The 22422-nt window shown below is 44.2% G+C and overlaps 1 protein-coding gene across 1 annotated transcript in view; it reads left to right on the top strand.

Annotated features, from left to right (window-relative positions):
- The window catches only part of IFNGR2 (interferon gamma receptor 2), a 39598-nt gene that overhangs the window by 5785 nt on the left and 11391 nt on the right, over positions 1-22422 (top strand). The window contains exons 2-5 of the mRNA XM_073361877.1: positions 9053-9179; positions 12172-12347; positions 17233-17369; positions 21019-21169. Coding sequence (XP_073217978.1) covers positions 9053-9179; positions 12172-12347; positions 17233-17369; positions 21019-21169 — 591 coding nt within the window. The remainder of the gene's footprint in view (positions 1-9052; positions 9180-12171; positions 12348-17232; positions 17370-21018; positions 21170-22422) is intronic.

Here is a 22422-nt window from a genome sequence, read left to right as displayed (position 1 = left end):
CCCTCGGGGCATGCAGTCTGGGTCTGTGGTGGGCCCACTCTGCACCTGTGACTCTCTTCCCCACCCCCCCTTGCCCCTGCTTGCCGGGAGCCGATCAAAAAAAGAAGCTACAAGCCCAACAAGCTACAAGCCAAAAACTAGCCAACAAGCAATTCACAAGCCAATTAAGCCAAAAACAAGCCCAACTTCTGCATTATTTCCCGCAGGTTTGGCATGTCTGCTCAGGGTGTGCTATACTGATGACATAAGTGAACTGCGGTTATGTCAAAGACGTTTTTCCCCTCTATTGGTCATTTTTGCAAGTTTAAAAAGACAACACTGCAAAACCAGGCAATGTTGTAAAATTCTATACATACCAGAGGCCAGTATATAGGCAAGTTTTGTGGTTAATGTCACCAGGAAAAATGTACTCTGGGGTATTGCTGTGAGACTGGGCACTAAGGAGTCATTATTATTTATTTTAAAGAAGGGCTTCTTACACTAATATGCTAAAAGTTCCTGACTAATGGGACCATTTGGCGTGTTACACAAAGTTGTTAGAACTTCATTAAAACTGGATGGGAATTGTTTTACAACACACTTTGTACAGGTTGTATTGTACTTCGCAATTTCTTCAAAGTGCTGTGGAAAAATGCTAATTGTTAGCAAGCCTAAAAGGTTTTTATAACTATTTTTTCTCTGAAGACTGTCTGTGCTGAGCTTCTCCTGGCATAGGTACTCCACCTCCCCGAGAGGCGGCAGCGATGTCGATGAGAGAATTCTCCTATCAATCTAGTGTGTCTACACTAGGAGTTCGATTGGCTTAACTGCATTGCTCAGGGATGTGGATATTTCACACCTCTGAGCAACGTAGTTATGCCAACTTAATTTTCTGGTGTAGACCTGGCCTAGGTCAATGGAAGAATTCTCCCATCGACATAGCTACTGCCTCTCGGGGAGGTGCATTGACTACAGCAGGGGTCGGCAACCTTTCAGAAGTGGTGTGCCAAGTCTTCATTTATTCATTTTAATTTAAAGTTTTGTACGCCAATAATACATTTTAATGTTTTTTAGAAGGTCTCCCTCTATAAGTCTATATATTATATAACTAAACTATTGTTGTATGTAAAGTAAACGAGGTTTTCAAAATGTTTAAGAAGCTTCATTTAAAATTAAATTAAAATGCTGATCTTAAGCTGCTGGCCTGCTCAGCCCACTGCCAGCCTGGGGTTCCATTCACCTAGGCTGGCAGCAGGCTGAACGGGGCCTGCAGCCGGGACCCCAGCTGGCAAGGAGCTGGCAGCCAGAACCTCAGACCGGCAGCGGCTGTTGGACCTGCTCAGCCCACTGCCGGTCTGGGATCCTGGCCCTGCCCACATAGAGTGGGTAACTACCGTCTCCCTGGTTCTAGCCCATTCTCTTCCTCTCCCTCTGCACTGAGCTGAGGGTGGGAGTGCACTGAGCACAGGGCTGGGTGTGAAGGAGCAGGCTGGGAGTTGGGGTGTAGGGAGGTGCCCAGGAGCTAGAATGAGGGAGGGGGCTCAGGGTTGGGGCAGGAGGTTTGGGTGTGGAGTGCTTACCTGGGCAGCTCCCATTTGGTGCAAGGGGTGCAGGTGGGAATGTGTGGGGGATGCAGGAGCTCCCGTTTGGTGCGAGGGGTGGGAGTGGGAATGTGGGGGGTGCAAGAGTCAGGGCATGGGGTGTGGGGGGGCTGGGTATGTGTCGGGGGTGCAGGAGTTAGGGCATGGGGTGTGGAGGGGGGCTGGGTATGCGTGGGGGATGCTGGGGTCGGGGGGGGTGCAGGAGTCAGGACAGGGGGCTGGGGGCATGTGAGGGGGTGCAGGAATCAGGTCATGGGGTGGGGGGGCTGGATATGTGGGGAGGGGCTGGAGTCAGGGCTGGGGTCACGGGGATGCAGATGTCAGGGCAGAGGGCTGGAGGCATGTGAGGGGGGGTGCAGGTGTCAGGGCAGGGGGCTAGTCCACACCCCAAGCCCCCTGCCCAGAGCGGCTCATGGCAGGGGCTGGAGGGGATATGCCCTGATTCCACCCACACCCCCCACCCGTCCTCAAGGCCCCACCCCCGTCTTCGCCTCCTCCCCGGAGCAGCGAGCGTGCTGCAGCTCTGCTTCTCCCCCTCCCTCATCATCAGCTGATGGGCAGCAGGGAGGGGCAGGAACCCAGCATAGCAGGGGAAGAGGCGTGGGAGGGGGGACCTTGCCTGCCCTGCAGCAGCAGCCGACAGGACCAAGCTTCTTCACCCTGCCCCCACGGGGAGAGCGGGGAGGATATTTAATGGCATGCTGCTGCCTGCTGGGGTCCCAGCCTGGGTTTGGCAGCGGGCTGAGCGGGGCCAGCGGCTGGGACCCGGCAGGCAGCAGCGTGCCATTAAAAATCGGCTCGCATGCCGTCTTTGGCACGTGTGCCATATGTTGCCGACCCCTGGACTACAGCAACAGGAGAACCCCTCCTGTAGCTGTAGTGAGTGTCTAGACTCTACACTGAAGTGCTATGCTGACTCAGCTGCAGCGCTGCAAATGTGCTGCTATAATGTTTTAAATGTAGACAAAGCCTAAGTGACTATATGAATGTGAGATTAATAATTTGCATAGCATTTCTTTATCTCAAAAGACCCCAAACTGATTTTCAAATTTTGATGAGCTACCTCTGGAGCCATTTCTGGAGTGGTACCCAGCTTGAATAGTGTTGCCCACATGTAATAAAATACAAATTGAAAACAGGAAGTGAATAATAAAACCTCTAACTGGAATTTTAGAAGAAGTATAAATAGGCACAACGTAACTTACCTTATGGGAACTGGCCTACTATATGGGGTGTTATGCAATCATATGGGATTTTCAATAGTTTTATTGTTGTTTTGGTTTCAAACATACATCCTCACAAAAATTATGCTCTTTAGTACATTGTCATTAGAAAGGTTATGGCAAGATATAACCAAAATAAAACACATGATCTCCCCTGGATCAATATAAAATATTTATTGAAAACAGTTTTTGAAATAAAATAGAAATTAATACAGCTCTGAAATTGTCAAATACTTATTAGGTATATTAGTCACAAGCATGATTAAAGAATTAGAAAACATGATTTATATACTGACAGACTTAAGGAGCTCAATCTATTTAGCAATGAAGATAAGGTGAAGGGATGACTTGATTACAATCTAGAAGCACTGATGTGGGAAACAAATATTTAATAATGGGTTCTTCAATCCAGCAGAGAAAGGTGTAACAGAGTGCAATGTCTGGAAGTTGAAGCTAGACAAATTCAGACTGGAAATAAGGCATACATTTTTGACAGTGAGGGTAATTAACCATTGAATAATTTACCAAGGGTTGTGGTGGATTCTCCATCACTGACTATTTTTCAGTCAAAATTGGATGTTTTTCTAAAAGATACTTTCCAGGAATTATTTTTGGGAAGTCCTGTGGCCTTAATACAGGAGGTCAAACTAGATGATCACAATGGTCCTTGGAATCTATGAATAAGTCTATGGATGTTTGATATTTTGACATTCAAATGAGAAGACAACCTTTGAAAAGCATAAATGTCATTGCATATGCTGTGAGCAAGTCAACTGCAAGATTGCATTGAGAGGGAAAAGATGAAAAGCTAATTGAGCCCAGGTGTGACAGTTTTTTATCTCATCTGTCATTGTATACAGAACAAAACTCAATGCTTGGGAACCACTATAACTTCCAATACTTTAATCCATCTTCATTGATTCAAATTAGAAAGCTAGATGCTTATATGGGATCGAAATATTAGGAAAATAAGAACATAAGGATAGCCATACTGGGTCAGACCAATGGTCTATCCAGCCCAACACCCCATCTCCTGACAGCAACCAAGCGACACATACCTCAAAGGGAATGAACAAAACAAGGCAATCATCAAGTGATCCATCTCCTGACGTCCAGTTCCAGCATCTCGCAATCAGAGGTTTAGGGACATCCAGAGCATGGTGTTGTATCCATGACCGTCTTGGCTAGTAGCCATTGATGGACCTATCCTCCATAAATAACATCTACCTGATCCACAGCTGAAAAGTGCTATATAGGAGCCAGATATTTTATTTTATTATATGATGCTTTTCATCAGAAGATGTAAACGTGCTTAAATAGTGTAAAAAACAAAGTCAAGTGCACAGAAGTTAGGAAATGCCAGAATTAAGGTTGCCTGTGCAACATTAATTTGGCCCTTTTGTGCATATGCATTATGATACAGTCTTTAATTACATGGTCACACTTTTTTCCCACAGGACCCTGCCTCATTCAGTGCACTGGATAGACGGTGCCCACTCAAGGAGCCAGCTATTCAATATGTTCTCTCCTTACTATTCCAGTGTGGCCCCATGCCATATGTCAGAGGTGGGCAAACTACAGCCTGTGGACCACATGCAGCCCACAGGACCGTCCTGCCTGGCTCTTGAGCTCCCAGGCAGGGAGGCTCGCCCCCAGCCCCTCCCCTGCTGTCCCCCCCTTCCCCGAAGCCTCAGCTCACTGCGCCACTTGCCCAATGCTCTGGGCGGCGCGATTGGCTTCAGTCAGTGAGGGGGTGGGGAGCGGGGGGGTTGGATAAGGGGCAGGGAGATCTGGGGGGCAGTCGGGGGCAGTTGGATGGGACGGAGGTTCTGGGAGTGGCAGTCAGGGGACGGGGAATGGGGGGGTTGGATAGGTGTGGGAGTCCCGGGGGGCCTGTCAGGGAGTGAGGGTGTGGATAGGGGTCGGGGCAGACAGGGAGCAGGGGGATTGGATAGGGGAGGTCCTGCGAGGGGGTGGAGGGGACAAGGAGCGGGGGGGGGGGGGGGTTGGATGGGTCGGGAGTTCTGAGGGGGGCAGTCAGGGGCGAGAGGTGGCAGGGGCCAGCTGTTTAGAGAGGCACAGCCTTCCCTGCCCGACCCTCCATATACTTTGGCAACCCCGATGTGGCCCTCGGGCCAAAAAGTTTGCCGACCCCTGCCATGTGTACTACATATTATTCAACCTCTACTCTGAAGACAGAATTATTGATTTCATTATGGTTTTTCTGTGGCATGCATTGTGTGCTTTACAAAGATAAATTAAGTTATTTGCACAATACTGCTGAGAGGTGAGAGGGGGTATTATCTCCAGTTTACAGATGGGAACTGAGAGAGAGGTTAAAATGAAAAGTATGCATTAATTTTGAGTGCCCAATTTGAGATGTCTAGGGCCTGATTTTTTCAGAGTACTTAATGTCCAGAGCACTTCACCCATTGACTTCAGTTTGCAGCTGTGAGTACTCTGCACTTTTGCAGATCAGACCCTAGTCTCAAGTTGGGCACCCAGAAAATGAGGAACACACAATTAGTGACCACCTGTGAAAAGTTTAGATGAAGTGACTTGCCCAGCATCAGTCAGGAACTTGGTGGCAGAGGCAGGGTCAGAATCCAGTTCTCCAGAGCACCGTTCAACTGCCTTAACCATGAAACCGCCCTTTCTCTTCCTGCCAGTCCCCTGCCTCATTTATCACACTTGCAACTTCTGCAGCAAATGAGGCAGGGGTCCTACAGATAATAGCCACCTTCACTGCACAACCCTGATTCATCCATAGAGCATGTCTATCTTGTGCACTGAATGAGGGTGACCTGCCTGGTGCACGGGCACTGACTGAGGCAGAGTCCTTTGTAAAAAATAGAATGTGATCATATAATTAAATACTGTATTATAAATGCACAAGGGGTTGACTAAAGGTTGCACAAACAACCTTATGTCTGCCATTTCCTAACTTTTTGAATGCTTAAGTTTGCAACCTTCATGTTCTTTTAACGTTAGGGTGGTCGTGGTTTTTCTTTTGTGTAACATCCTAGGTTTTTTGTTTGTTTTTTTTTAAAAAGCAAACTGGAAAAAAAAACAAATTTCATCATTGGTCATCAGTAAGGCTGTGATTCAGACATGGATTCTGTGACTTCCAAAGACCTCCGTGACTTCAGGGCTGGTTGGGAGCTGCAGGGTCCCCTGCTGCCAGCAGTGGCAGGGGCGACCACCAATGCTCCCCACCCGCATGGGCAGCACAGAGAGCCCCACAGTTCTCCACCTCCATAGGGGGCAGGAGGAATCCCTAGAGCTCCCGAGTTCGGATCCCCAACTGAGGGGGACACTGCAGCTCCCAGCCCACCCACATCTGCCCAGCCTTCATAAATGATCTGGAGGATGGTGTGCATTGCACCCTCAGCAAGTTTGCAGATGACACTAAACTAGGAGGAGAGGTAGATATGCTGGAGAGTAGGGATAGGATACAGAGGGACCTAGACAAATTGGAGGATTGGGCCAAAAGAAGTCTGATGAGGTTCAACAAGGACAAGTGCAGAGTCCTGCACTTAGGACGGAAGAATCCCATGCACCGCTACAGACTGGGGACCGAATGGCTCGGCAGCAGTTCTGCAGAAAAGGACCTAGGGATTACAGTGGACGAGAAGCTGGATATGAGTCAACAGTGTGCCCTTGTTGCCAAGAAGTCCAATGGCATTTTGGGCTGTATAAGTAGGGGCATTGCCAGCAGATCGAGGGATGTGATCGTTCCCCTCTATTCAACACTGGTGAGGCCTCATCTGGAGTACTGTGTCCAGTTTTGTTTGGAAAGCGTCCAGCAGAGGGCAACAAAAATGATTAGGGGACTGGAACACATGAGTTATGAGGAGAGGCTGAGGGAACTGGGGATGTTTAGTCTACAGAAGAGAAGAATGAGGGGGGATTTGATAGCTGCTTTCAACTACCTGAAAGGGGGTTCCAAAGAGGATGGATCTAGACTGTTCTCAGTGGTAGCAGATGACAGAACAAGGAGTAAAGGTCTCAAGTTGCAGTGGGGGAGATTTCGGTTGGTTAGTAGGAAAAACTTTTTCACTAGGAGGGTGGTGAAACACAGGAATGCGTTACCTAGGGAGGTGGTGGAATCTCCTTCCTTAGAGGTTTTTAAGGTCAGGCTTGACAAAGCCCTAGCTGGGATGATTTAATTGGGGATCGGTCCTGCTTTGAACAGAGGGTTGGACTAGATTACCTCCTGAGGTCCCTTCCAACCCTGATATTCTATGATTCTCATTTTGTCATGGATATTTTTAGTAAAAGTCAGGGACAGGTCACGGCTTCCATGAATTTTTTCATTATTGCCCGTGACCTGTCCCTGACTTTTACTAAAAATATCCATGACAAAATCTTAGCTTTAGTCATCAGCAGGGCTAATACCTTGAAGATCCATCACACATGTCTCTGTCACTTGAGCTAAGAGAGTAATTGATTGTTGTCACCTTCTATGTGGACTAGCACTAGAGCGGAATGAGTCACACACTTTGCCAGGGTTTCAGAGCTATTTCTTCACAGATGGGGACTGGTGAGACTCAGGAATCTTGGATTCCATTCCAGGCTGTGGAGAGGAGTATTCTCTAATGGTCACAGACCCGTGTGCCTGTTCCCCACAAGCTTGACCCCTGCCACTCTATAGTCCTATCTTTTCTTCACCCCAGTTCCATTCTCTAAGCCTAGCCAGTCCCAGTCTCCTTGATCAGCCAGTCCTGGTTTCCTGCTCTGGGCTCCCCTGAGTTAATCTCTTTGTTTGAGTTAATCTCTGTCCCTCACCAATCTTCTTGCCCAGCCAGTCTCAGTGGCCCCTTAGCTCCCAGTCCCAGTTTCTCTCTTCTTCCCCTCTGTCCCCCAGGCTCAAATGCCAGTCTCTCCCTGGCCCGCAGTCTCAAGTCTCTCCCTCACCAGACTACTTGTTCTAATCTCCTCTCCCCCACCCCCAGTCTGGCTGTTATCCCCTGTGCATTTGAATCCGGCACCTTCCTCTTCTGTGTAGCCTAGGCACCAGCAGGAGGGCCACTGAGCACAATCTCCCTGCTCTCAGTTCTGGTGCCTGGCCTGACCACAGTAGTTGGGGAGTGCAGCATGCTCAGTGTGGACAGTATCCATGGATATTTTGGGTTTGTTTAGTCTGGAAAAGAGAAGACTGAGAGGAGACAACACTTTTCAAGCACATAAAAGGTTGTTGCAAGGAGGAGGGTGAATAATTGTTGTTCTTAACATCTGAGGATAGGACAAGAAGCAATGGGCTTAATTTGCAGCAAGGGAGGTTTAGGTTGGACGCTAGGAAAAACTTCCTAACTGTCAGGGTGGTTAAGCACTGGAATAAATTGCCTACGGAGGTTGTGGAATCTCCATCATTGGAGATTTTTAAAAGCAGGTTAGACAAACGCTTGTCAGGAATGGTCTAGATAATATTTAGTTCTGCCATGAGTGCAGGGGACTGGACTAGATGACCTCTCGAGGTCCCTTCCAATCCTATGATTCTGTGATTTTTAGCTCCAGAACTCTGATAAGTCTCTGCTGAGCATGTGAACACTGAGATGGTTCAAAGGGTTGTAATTTGGCTAAATTTGGGCATTTTTTCATGAGAATAGCAAAAGGACATCCCCTGTCAAATTTGAAGTTCACCTGTTCCAAAGCATGGAGGTACTCGAGCTTTCAATAAAATGGCTGCATGATTTTTTCCTAATCTTGTCTTTGAAAATGGCTGAACCATTTTGCCTGAAACTTTCCAACAAATTCAGCCTGAGCCAGACACCGAGCATGGAAAATTTCAGCCCAAACAATTAAAGTTTGGCAAAGTTACAAACAACTGGTTCAGGGTTCTGTAACTGGAAGTGTTGGGTAACCTGTATATCGGAGTGGTGCTATCAGTTTCACCTATAATAAAAATAGTGATTTTAATTTTTCCCCTATAGTTTCCTCTCCCAAAGCCTTCCTTCAGGATATTGGATTTAACTGCAAACTGTAGCTTGTATCTAGTATTAGGCAATAGTGCAGAAAACAATAATAATGGGTAATAGAGATGTACGGGCATTGGTGCATAGTACACTTGGAAACAGATGGTGTGGAGGTCTCTTGTTCTGCAGCAGTTGAGGAAAAGGTGCAAGTTTGTGGCAAAGCTGTATAAATATGTGGCCATGAATTTTGGAGGTGAGGAAAGGTGATTTCAAATCTGTAGTTACTGTGTGTTGAAAGTTTTATTTACTGTTTTGATGTTTTTCTCTATTTTAGAATCGTCATTCCAGTTACCAGCACCACAGAATATGACAATTTACTCATATAATTATCAGAATTTATTGAGATGGGCTCCTGTTAAAGTGGATAATGGCTCAGTGTTGTATACGGTCCAGTATAGTACGTAAGTAAATAGTTGCATTCTACTAAATTGGTTTCATTCTAATAGAAAAGTATAAGCTTGTATGTAGAAAATGAGGTTTTTATTAAAAAGGTTTTCAGGTACATTTGAAAACAAATTTCTTGGACTGAATTATTTCCACTAAACAAGGAAAAGAATGAAATCCTTCCTTTTTCCCAATTTTTTTTCACTCTTGTTCCAAACCAGCTTTGTTAATATTTTTCCTGAAGCCCATGGTTATTTATACTCGGGATGTTCTTATTTTAAATATCAATATAGATAATAAGACAGAAAATATCATATTTCCTCTATATAAATCCATGGTACGCCCACATCTTGAATACTGCAGGCAGATGTGGTCGCCCCATCTCAAAAAAGGTATATTGGAATTGGAAAAGGCACAGAAAGGGGCAACAAAAATGACTGGGGTATGGAACAGCTTCCATATGAGGAGGGGTTGATAAGATGACTTTTCAGCTTGGAAAAGAGACGACTAAGGGGGGATATGATAGAGATCTATAAAATCATGACTGGTATGGAGAAAATAAATAAGGAAATGTTACTTACCTTTGCTTACCCAAGAAGTAGGGGTCACCAAGTGACCTTAATAGGCAACAGGTTTTAAACAAACAAAAGGAAGTATTTCTTCATGCAACGTAGTCAACCTGTGGAACTTTGTCGGAGGGTGTTGTGAAGGCCAAGACTACAATAGGGTTCAAAAAAGAACTGAGAGAGAGGTTAAAATGAAAAGTATGCATTAATTTTGAGTGCCCAATTTGAGATAGACAAGTCCATCAATGTCTATTAGCCAGGATGGGCTGGGAATGTGTGACGGGATTGATCGCTCAGTGATTACCTCTTCTGTTCATTCCCATCTAGCCCAGTATCCTGTCTTCCGACAGTGGCCAATGCCAGGTGCCCCAGAGGGAATGAACAGAACAGTAACCATCAAGTGATCCATCCTCCCTCGCCCATTCACAGTTTCTGGCAAACAGGCAAGGGACACCATCCCTGTTCATCCTAGCTAATAGCCATTGATGGAGCTATCCTCCTTGAACTTATCTAGTTCTTTTTTAAACCCTGTTATAGTCTTGGCCTTCACAACATCCTCTGGCAAGGAGTTCCAGAGGTTGACTGCATTTTATAAAAAAAAAAACCCCAAACTTCCTTTTCTTTGTTTTAAATCTTCTGCCTATTAATTTCATTTGGTAACCCCTAGTTCTTGTGTTATGAGAAGGAGAAAATAACACTTCCTTATTTCCTTTCTCCATATCAGTCATGATTTTATAGACCTCTATCATATCCCCCCTTAGTCGTCTCTTTTCCAAGTTGAAAAGTCAGTCTTATTAATCCCTCCTCATACGGAAGCCGTTCCGTACCCCTAATAATTTTTGTTGCCCTTTTCCAATTCCAATATATTTTTTTTGAGATGGGGCGACCCCATCTGCACAGAGTATTCAAGATGTGGGCATACCATGGATTTATATAGAGGCAATATGATATTTTATAGATTCATAGATACCGAGGTCAGAAGGGACCATTATGATCACCTAGTCTGACCTCTTGCACAACGCAGGCCACAGAATCTCACCCACCCACTCCTGCGAAAAACCTCACCTATGTCTGAGCTACTGAAGTCCTCAAATCATGGTTTAAAGATTTCAAAGAGCAGAGAATCCTCCAGCAAGTGACCCGTGCCCCATGCTACAGAGGAAGGCGAAAAACCTCCAGGGCCTCTTCCAATCTGCCCTGGAGGAAAATTCCTTCCTGACCCCAAATATGGCGATCAGCTGAACCCTGAGCATATGGGCAAGATTCACCAGCCAGATACTACAGAAAATTCTTTCCTGGGTAACTCAGATCCCACCCCATCTAACATCCCATCACAGGCCATTAGGCCTATTTACCGTGAATATTTAAAGATCAATTAATTTTCTGTCATCTTATCTATTCTTTTCTTAATGTTTCCCAACATTCTGTTCACTTTTTTTGACTGCTGCCGCACATTGAGTGGATGTTTTCAGAGAACTATCCAGAATGACACCAAGGTCTCTTTCTTGAGTGGTAACAGCTACTTGAGACTCCATTTTATATGTATATTTTGGCAAACGTAATCCCATGTGCATTACTTTGCATTTATCAACATTGAATTTCTTCTGCCATTTTGTTGGCTAGTCACCCAGTTTTGAGAGATCCTTTTGTAGCTCTTTGCAGTCTGCTTGGGACTTAACTACCTTGAGTAGTCAGTTTTGTATCGTCGGCAAATTTTGCCACCTCACTGTTTACCCCTTTTTTCAGATCATGTATGAATATGTTGAATAGAACTGGGCCGACTATAGATCCCTGGGGGACACAACTATTTACCTCTCTCCATTCTGAAAACTGACCATTTATCCCTACCCTTTATTTCATATCTTTTAACCAGTTAGTGATCCCATGACAGCTTACTTTGCTTAAGAGCCTTTGGTGAGGGAACTTGTCAAAGGCTTTCTGAAAATCTGAGTACACTATATCCACTGGATCCCCCTTGTCCACATGCTTGTTGACCACCTCAGAGAATTCTAGTAGATTGGTGAGGCATAATTTCCCTTTACAAAAACCATGTTGATTCTTCCCCAGCAAATTATGTTCATCTATGTGTCTGACCATTTTGTTCTTTACTATAGTTTAAACCAGTTTGCCCGGTACTGAAGTCAGGCTTACTGGCCTGTAATAGTTGAAGGCATTCAGCCTCTGGGATTACAGAATGTCCCCTGCCTACCTCCTAAAGTTTTTAATTGGCTACATTTTGAAAAGAGTTTCAGGTGCTTTGAGAGAAGGCGTTGCATGGTTATAGAGTAAAACTGCTTGAAAGTTGTGCTTTTATATTAAATGTCGATTCTTTAGAAACTGGCTAGGTGTAAAGAATATTTGAGAGAGCGTTTTCTATCAGTTGTACTAGATGCAGCAGCGAGGCGATTCCACTGACTTATTCTTTCTTCATTTTGTATTGCAGAATGGCCTGTGATTGTTGGGAAGAAATTAACTGCACAAATATTACAAAGACTGAATGCAATTTCACACATCCAAATATCAAAAGCTTTTGGACAATTACTTTACGTGTTAGGGCTGAGCTAGGACAAGTGAAATCTGTCTGGGTGGAAACAAATACATTTGTAGCAGACCAAAACAGTAAGTCTCTTATGATCTCAGCCTCTTACCTCCTTATAGAAAATATTTCTGATAATTGTTGTTATTATTGTGTCTTAGTTTTCTTCACTTTATATAGTATGTGAGAGAATTCAAAAGAGAGGTGATGGGACCTGCTGTGTTAGGAATCTGTTTTTAAAATCTGTTTCAGTTTATATTTGCTATGCCAGTGGTACGGATACAGAGACCTAGGAGAAACTGGTATCTGTCAACTTTTCTGTAATGATATTAAAACAAGTTTCTCATCTACACTGAACTCTTGTCAGCACCAGTTGATGGGGGAATCTGTTGATGACAACTAATTTTTCTAAATTGAACAGAGCCCAGGAGAGCAATAAGTTAACTTTTTTTATTTTCCTGTAGATTTTGGGCTTTTCTGCACACCTAATTTTGTGATCACTCCTAAACACATTTTGGCACCAAACGCATATAATTTCAAAAGTACCTACATTATTCCCTACTTGTATAGTATAAAGGGTCAGGGATATACAGTACACTCCCGTTTATCCAAAACCCTATAATCTGAACTTCCACGTTATCTGAATCCCTTCCTTGTCCCCCAGTGTGAGATACCTGACCTCTGCAGCCTCTTCGTGCTGGGGGATAAGGCAGGGATTCAGATAATAGAGCAGAGATCCCCAGCCAGGGCTGTGAGGAGGAGGACAAGCCCCTGGCCATGGCTCCTGCCCTTTTAATTATCCAAACTCAAGATTATCCAAATAAAATCAGTGTCCCCTGTGCTATTCAGATAATGGGGAGTATACCATACTGACAAAATCAAGGTTAATTTGGTGGCTGCGTGAACACATTTAACTTTACCATTTAGAAGTATCCACGAGTTCCTTTTTTATGGTTGGTTTCTGAGGTAGGAGGAGATTCAGTGGTGGGTTTCCTTTATTCAAAAGTTAAGTCTGAAATAATGTTTAGCGCAGAAGAGTCCTTCATTATTCCCTCTTATTTCCCAACCTGGGGAATGGATCCTGTGGGTGGGGGCATACGACTAGCTCAAAGGAAGTGCAAAGCGAAGGAGAGGCTCGGGGGCTGGGGAGGAACTGCATGATTCCACACCTACCCCTTCCCCGCTTGTGTATCCAGTACTCTGGGTACTTTCAAGTGGCCCCTTGAAAGCCAGCAGCCTTCTCTGCCTTCTCATGTGGCACCTCATGTAGCCAATCCTAAAATCAATTCCTGTAAACTCAGCTGTTAGCCTTCTAGCTTGTGTGTGTTTTTTCCTATGGCATTCAAATCAGCCATGTAGATCACACCCCAGATCATGTTTCACACTCTGAGCGGTGAGAGAGAGAATATACTGGGGAGAGTTACTTGCCAAGTGAAATGTTCAGAAGAGAGGACACGTTAAAGGAGAGAGAGCAGTTGCAACTGTAGGAGGGCATGATGCAAGAAGAAATTAAAAAGTTCATGATCCAATGTATTAACAAGAGGGCCAACTTTCCACAAAATAATTTTGAGCAGAGCAGAACCATTTGAATGAAGCAGGGTGAAGTTTTATTATTTTTGTTTTTCTGTTACCATAGCATGGATGACATTGCAACAAAATGAATCTAAACGTGTCCTGCCATTATAAAAATAATGAGCAGAAGTTACAGGAAAGGATCAGTTTTCTCTTGTGTTATGCTAGGCTGTCTGACTTTTTTTCTGGTCTTTTAACATTTGTTTTTTATATATTTGTAAAATAGCTGTGTATAGAGCTCAGAACTCCATTGTATTAGGCACTGTGATACAAATTAGTTAAGAGTCCAGGGCAACTCACTGTTTTTTCTTTATGCCATGCTATAACAATAATTAGGGATAAACTAATTGCTTGGTAGTCTTGTATTTATACAGGAAGGTACGTTTTAGCAGTTCACTTCCAAACTTTGGTGACCAACAAAATGTTCAAAAACCAGTCGGAGAACACTTCAGTCTCTCTGGTCACTCGATTTCTGATCTCAAAGTGACTATCCTTCAACAAAAAAACTTCGAAAACAGACTCCAACGAGAGACTGCTGAATTGGAATTAATTTGTAAATTGGATACAATTAACTTAGGTTACTTTTTATAATGACTCAACCATTCCCAGTCTCTATTCAAGCCTATTTCCCCTTGTTTATTCCGTCCCCCCCTCCTCCCCCACTGTTCCTCAAACGTTCTTGTTAGACCCTGGATTTGTGCTGGAAATGGCCCACCTTGATTATTATACACATTGTAAGGAGAGTGATCACTTTAGATAAGCTATTACCAGCAGGAGAGTGGGGGGGAGGGGAGAGAAAACCTTTTGTAGTGATAAACACCCATTTTTTCATGGTTTGTGTGTATAAAAACATCTTCTGTATTTTCCACAGTATGCATCCGATGAAGTGAGCTGTAGCTCACGAAAGCTTATGCTCAAATAAATTGGTTAGTCTCTAAGGTGCCACAAGTACTCCGTTTCTTTTTGCGAATACAGACTAACACGGCTGTTACTCTGAAAATGTTCAATGGGAAAATTAAAATATAACATACGAACGTAAGTGTGACGGGTTCGGTCACAGGGACCCCGTTGGGACTGTCACCTGATGTGCTGAGACTACCTCTGAGCCCGTTTTCCCTGGCAGCTTGGGACTTCAGTACCCTGCCTGGTTGAGCCAGACACGCTAGCTTGCTGCAAACACAGACTCGGGTCTGAACCATGTCCCCCGCAAGCTGCAGACTTAACTGAAAACAGCTTAAGAAGTGCTACTGTCTCTAGCACCCAGACATCCAGTTCCCAATGGATCCAAACCCCAAATAAATCCATTTTACTCTGTATGAAGCCTATACAGGGTAAACTTATAAATTGTTCACCCTCTATAATGCTGATAGAGAGATATGCACTGCTGTTTGCTCCCCCAGGTATTAATTACTTGCTCTGGGTTAATAAGTAAAAAGTGATTTTATTAAATACAAAAAGCAGGATTTAAGTGGTTCCAAGTAATAACAGAACAAAGTAAGTTACCAAGCAAAATAAAACAAAAACATGCAAGTCTAAGCCTAATACTGTAAGAAACTGATTACAGATGAAACCTCACCCTCAGAGATGTTCCAATCAGCTTATTTCACAGACTAGACTCCTTTCTAGTTTGGGCCCAATCCTTTCCCCTGGTACAGTCCTTGTTCTAGCTCAGGTGGTAGCTAGCAGATTTCTCATGACTGCAGTCCCTTGTTCCATTTCACCCCCTTATATATGTTTAGCACAATTTGGGAATCTTTTCTCTTTGGGTCCCCACCCCTCCTTCTAAATGGAAAAACACCAGGTTTAAGATGGATTCCAGTACCAGGTGACATGGTCACATCTCCTGAGACCCCAAGCCTTCATTCTTCTGGGCCTCACTCACAGGAAGGCTTGCAAGTAAACAGAGCCATCTACAGTCAGTTGTTCTAGTTGATGGGAGCTATCAAGATTATGAACCACTATTAATGGCCCGCACTTTGCATAATTACAATAGGACCTCAGAGTTATATTTTATATTTCTAGTTTCACATACAGGAATGATACATTTATACAAATAGGATGACCACACTCAGTAGATTATAAACTTTGTAATGATACCTTACAAGAGACCTTTTTCATGAAGCATATTCCAGTTACATTATATTCACACTCATTGTGACGTTGCACTCCATATGATTTTATGAAAATATCCTGATAAGACCCACTTCTTTTCCTCTTCTTTAAGCCTTGGCTGCACTGGGAGTTTGCCCCAATCCCAGCCATTGAAGACTATTCACAGACGTAGCTGGAGCAGTGCAAACTCCTAATGTAGGCAGGCATAGCTGCTATTCACACTGGTGGGGCCTAGCCTTGCTTGAAATAAAGGTAACCTGATGTAGTGCAAATAGCCTGCCTATACCAGAGGTGGTACCAATGCATCCACACCTGTGGCTAGAACCAGGATAAATTCCTAGCTGTAGACAAGGCCTTGGTTCTCCTTTTACCATGTTGCATGCATCTAACCTCTCCTCCTTGCTTGCATCTGTCTTTTCATCCTCCTTCCTCTAGAATCTTTTTGCTTTCTTTTTCTCTTCTTAGCAACCGCAGCATATAACAGTAGCGCCATGTTGAAATACAGGAGCACTTCACAGATGCAGCTGGCTGTGAAGTGAAACTGAGTGGGGTTATAACATCCTTGTCAGTTTCCTTTTGCGGCCTTCTCCACCTGTAGGTAGACTTTGCGCCTGAGACACTACTCTGGAGTTGATTGCCTGTTCAAGGGGTGTGTATGAGAGAGACTACCGATCAGAAATAATAATAATAATTAATAAGCACATATATGGTGTGTTTTTATCTGTAGTTGTTAGTGCTTTGCAAATGCTGGTAAACTTCCTCAGTTTTATCCCCAGTGGATAGAGTGAAATGATTTTCCCAAAATCACACAATGAGTCAGTAGTATAGCCAGTAATAGAACCCACATCCTCTGACTCTAAGTCCAGTGTCCTATCTGCTGGAACAGATGAGGCTCCTTTGCTGGGAGGCAATATGGGAAGCCCAGAATGCATAGCTGATCTGGCATTTTGAAGGAAAAATTTAAATCAGATTAATGTCAACAAGGCTATGCAAAAGTCAGAGTGAACTGCAGATAGATCCTACTACAGCTTGATAATTTTTCAAGATAAAGTAGACAAAATGATTCTTCGTATAATTTAAATTCACATAAAAAGCCAATATTTAGTGCTGTGAAGCTATTTGAAATAATTAAGGAGTAAATGTATTTGAACGATTTATATCTCTTCCAAATAACAGGCTGTTGTATTCAATAATTTCTTATTATGCATCAGATCAAAACTAGTAGGAAATTTGCTCATTTTTAAAAATTCCAAATGTTCATCTATTTTTTTTGTTCATTTTCAGCTACTATAGGGCCTCCTGTTATAGTAAATGTGGATTCAACACCTGATTCGCTTTTCCTTAGCTTCGTGCCCCCTGTAAAAGAAGATACTTTACAATATCTTGTGCGCTATTGGGAGAAATCAACAAATAAACAACATGTAAGAATTCTTTTTATCTCTCTCCTTTTTTTGGCAAAATGGTAGAAAGAAATGGAGGGCAAAGTTGTAATATTGACCTTTTTTCCAGCAGAAAAGAAGCTTGTTAGTTAACTGAAGGGAAGTTAATCTAATCTGGGCTCAGATTTATTAACTGTTATTAATTGAATGGATGTAAAGTTTTCCAAAGCCCTTAAGTGACTTAGGAATTCCATTTTCAAAAGTGATTTGGGCTCCTAAACACCTTCATTCTGAAAATCAGACTCCTAAGTCACTTAGGCACTTTTGAAAATTTTACCTAGGACCTCCGAGATTTTTCTCTCTCTCAGGCCTTGTTTGGACTGGGAATTTCAGCCACTTGTGTCCAGTTACTGGAGTAGCTGTGCTGGTTCAAATCAAAGCCTTAATGTAGACAGGTGCAAAACTGCTACAAAACCTGATTTGTGCAGTATCAAGAAAGGTGAGCTGTGCCAGTTCAAATCTTGGCCTATGGATAGGGCCCTACCAAATTCACAGTCCATTTTCGTCAATTCCATGGTCATAGGATTTTAAAAATTGTAAATTTCATGATTTCAGTTATTTAAATCTGAAATTTCCTTGTGTTGTAATTATAAGGGTCCTGACCCAAAAAGGAGTTTGGGGGGTGAGGGGGATCGCACGGTTATTGGGGGGGGGCGTTGTGCGGGTTGTGGTACTGCTACACTTACTTCTGCGCTACTGTTGGCAGCGGTGTTGTCTTCAGAGCTGGGCAGCTGGAGAGCAGCGGCTGCTGGCCTTGAGCCTAGGTCTGAGGCAGCGCTGCCATCAGCAGCAGCACAGAAGTGAGGATGGCCTGGTCGGGTATTGCCACCTTCATTTCTGTCATGCTGCCTGCAGAGCAGGGCCCTCAAATCAGCAGCTGCTGCCCTCCAGCCACCCAGCTCTGAAGGCATCAGTGCAGAAGTAAGGGTGGCAATACTGTGAAACCCCCCCCCCCAAAGATAACCTTGTAGACCCCCTGCAACTCCTTTTTTGGTTAGGACCACCAATTTGAGAAACACTGGTCTCTTCTGTTAAATCTGTATAGTATAAGGTAAAAGCACACAAAAGACCAGATTTCACGGGGAGAGGCCAGATTTCATTGTCCGTGATGTGTTTTTCATGGCCGTGAATTTGGTAGGGCTCTACCTATAGAGGTTTTGCAAACATATGGTGTACACCAAGTCATTAGTGTAGTTATACTTTTGTCAGGGCCACCAATGGCTATAAGCAGGGCAAATTCCCAGTCTGGACATGCTGGTTTTGGTTGAATAAACTGCCCACAAATGAGGAATTTTTGTTTTAAAGACATAGACTGATTTTTTTCATAAATGAAAAAATCCGCCCCGTCCAGAGCTGTCCCATCTGTAGAGCAGACCAGGGCAACCACACTGGTGCAGCTCACCTTCCTTGATACTGCACAGGTCAGGTCTTGTAGCAGATTTGCACCTGACTACATTAAGGCTTTGATTTGAACCAGCACAGCTACTCCAGTAACTGGACACAAGTGGCTGAAATTCCCAGTGCAAACAAGACCTGAGGTGCTTTGGGGGGTGCTCAGGGCGGCCCGGGGGGCCTGGTGCCGGCAGCAGAGGTCGGGCCCGTGCCCCACACTCACTGGCCAAGGTGTTTTGTTTCTTTTTGTTTCCTGCAGCCCCCTGGGCTCTGTCTCTGTCTCTGGGGCCGGGTCACTTGGTGCTGCCGCAGCCTGTTCCATGGGCTCTCGGTGTCACCCAGCCACTAATGCCTGGGCAGGCTGCCCCTGCCCCTGCCCTTCCGCCTCAGACGGACCCTTCCCTTTTCTGGTGGGACCCTTCACTAACACAGGGGGTCACCTAGCACAGGTGAATGCCAGCCAGTAGTCTCCATCGCCTAGCATTGGTGTCCCCCCAGTGCCCCACACGTCCCCCTTCCACTGCCCTTTCTCCCCTCTCCCAGCACTGTGTGGGGTCCTCCAGTGCCACCTCTTATCACCCCCCCCCACCTCAAGGTCCTCCTTGCCTTTCAGCTCTCCAGCCTTGGGGTTCCCCTCCCTGCAGTACCAGGACCTGGGGTCCCACAACTCTGCTCTCTCCACCACCCACCAGGACTGGGGTCCTCCATCCATCTGCTTTTCTGCCTCCTCCCCAGTCCCCAGAGAAAACAAATCTTAGCGCTCCTCCTGAGTACTGGAGGGTCCTGGGGGTCCCCCAGCACCAGGGCACATATAGGCCTGCCAAGAGCCACCCAGTTCCCGAGACATGGGCTCTCAGTGTTGCGAACGTATAATTACATTTAAAAAAAAATCTACTGAGGGTAGCGAGACCATATGCACCTGGGAAGTGAATTTGCTGCAAGAAAGTCCAGGAAGATGGATTTCAGAATCTAAGCAGTGTAACGCTGATCGTGATCGGTGAGATTTTTTTTTTAAATTATATGAACTTCATTATAATTATATTGTAGTTCTTTTCTATAACAACATTATAATTATACAGCTGGGCGCTATCAATATTTAACCTACGGCCAGCAGTTGCCCTTGAAGTTCACTGTAACCAGATTAGATCTGTATAAAAAATGTTAAGGTGGGCCCCATACAGGCTGATTTGCCCCAGTCCCTGCACCCCCCTAGGGACGGCCCTGCCTCTGGCTTTCCAACTACTTACCCTTTTCATTTCAGTTAATGAGCTGAGCTTTTTTTTAAAAAAGACAGACCATGTCAAGGTTAATGCACCTCCCTCCTTTCCCAGAAAAACTGAGTTTTCTGACACACTTTTAACATACTCCCCTTCCTCTAGCTGACATACAGATGAGATAGAACTCAGACCTCATGTCATAACTTTTAGCTTTGACATTAAGAATTAATCAAGTTCTTAACTGAGCTACCCAGCATTGAAAAAGGCAAACTGCTAGCTTTGTTAGACTGAGGACATAAGAATGCATTTAGTGTTGCCCTACAGTTCTCCCTGCTAGCTCCGTTCTTGTGAGTAGGCAAAGAAATAAATTGGTGAACAGCATGATCTTCACTGGACAGAACTTTTGTCTAATTCAGTTCTTGCTGTCTGGGGCCAGTGCTCTAGTGTCAAGAGTGGAGTGTTGATGCAAAAAGAACACCATATTTGCATCTGTCTTTAATCCCTAGATAATGGTTCTGGGCATCCTAGCCCAGAACCTGGTATTTTAAAGCAGCAGATTTGTTTTTGCCGATATTTTTGTTTTGTTGTTTTTCCAACTCCTACTCCTTCCAAATCACCATTTACTGCAGGTATTGGCACAAAAATACTGCAGACTTTCAGAGGTTCGAAGGGTGTTTTGTGTACAGTGAAATTTTACATTAACCTACTTGCATTCACAAAATAAATAATCATGTCCGTGGTAGATGGGGAGCGTAAATAGCCAGATTTTGTTTCATTGAAGCAGAATGCCTCTATTTAGTAACATTTGCATTTAAAATGCACTGCAATAAGAAGCTCATACAGTTACACTACTTCTCTTGCATACTGTATAAATGTTAGTTATGAAAAATAATATTGTGAAGCTTTTGAATGGAAACTTGTGAATTCAAGTTGATTGTATTGAAGAAAACTCTTAATAGAAATATGGTTTTTGTAATATTATTTGCAATAACATATAAATTCACTTTTTTTTTTTTAAACAGGAAACAGAATGGACCAAGAATACCCGAATCGGACTTCTGAATCTAAAGCAACTGACAGAGTATTGTTTTCAAATACGAGCAAAAGTCCATATATTACATGACAACATTGGACCATTAAGCAAAACTGATTGTCACAGAACTGCAGTTAATGGTATAAATCTTACTTCATGAACACCTGTTTTATCTCTTGTGTAATGAAACTGGTATAAAACTTGAGTCTTAAATAGCTAGCTGTTTTAATTTACTTTATCACACAACCAGTACCTGTCTTCAGTTTTAAAATGGCACTGTTTTTTAGTAGTTCAAGAACTTATTCTCATTCATTTTCACATAATGAGTTTTTCAGCAGCTCAATAAATAAGAGAGAGTAAACCAGAGCATCTGCCTCCCTTTCTCCACCCCTCCTAGATAGGATTTTTTGTTTTTTGTTTTTTTTGATGGGGCTGTTAAGGTACAAATACAAATATATATTGGTATTCTAAGGGGAAATTACTTACTGGTAATTCCTTTTCTCACCTTGGGTCAAATTTGTTTGAAGGAAAACTCACCATGTCCCTCTCTGCCCTATCCCGTTCACCTGATCCCGGGCTCTGCAATTGTATGGAGAACGGGCAGGAGAGAGAGGAGGGGTGAGACAAGGTTGGGGAGGGCAAGGACAATTCAGAAACCAGTAAAGTTTGGTCTCATCTATATGTTGGCCACAGTGTTAGAATCTGGTTTGTCTGTGTCTGAGCTTAAGCCTGGTTTTAAACTCTGTTGTAAAGCCTGTGTAGATTTAGGCCTTCATGTTATGTCTCATACTCTAACCTGGAGGAATCACCTCTAGGCATGAGAAGACAGAATAGGCTCCATGCTCACATACTCCTTTTTCAATCCTCTCCCTACACAAATGTGTCAAACAAGGTGCTGCTTTAGGGCATGATCCTGCAAGATGCTGAGCACTCTGGCTCTAACCTAGTAAAGCTCTTAAAATACAGTAACTCCTCACTTAACATCATCCCTGTTTCTCGTTACATTGCTGACCAATTAGAGAACATGCTCGTTTAAAGCTGCCCAATGCTCCCTTATAATGTTGTTTGGCAGCTGCCTGCTTTGTCCACTGCTTGCAGAAAGAGCAGCCCGTTGGAGCTAACTGGTGGGGGCTTGGAACCAGGGTGGACCGGCAGCCCCCCTAGCAGCTCCCCTAAGTTCCCTGTGCGGCAGCTGTCCAGCAGGCTATCAACTGCCTGGTAGTTCAGCTGTCCCTCCCCCCACTGCCATGTGCTGCTCCTGCCCTCTGCCTTGGAGCGGCTCCTGGGAGCCTCCTGCTTACTGTGCAGAGGTCGGGGGGGGAGGGGGTGCTAATGTCAGGGTGTCCCCCTCCCCCCTGCTCCTGTGCCCCATCTCCATAGAGCAGGGGGACAC

The sequence above is a fragment of the Lepidochelys kempii genome, chromosome 1 (assembly GCF_965140265.1).
Source record: "Lepidochelys kempii isolate rLepKem1 chromosome 1, rLepKem1.hap2, whole genome shotgun sequence".
In the NCBI taxonomy this organism is placed as follows: domain Eukaryota; kingdom Metazoa; phylum Chordata; order Testudines; family Cheloniidae; genus Lepidochelys; species Lepidochelys kempii.
The sequence above is the reverse complement of the archived record's forward strand: the minus strand, read 5'-3'. Positions and strand labels throughout refer to the sequence as shown.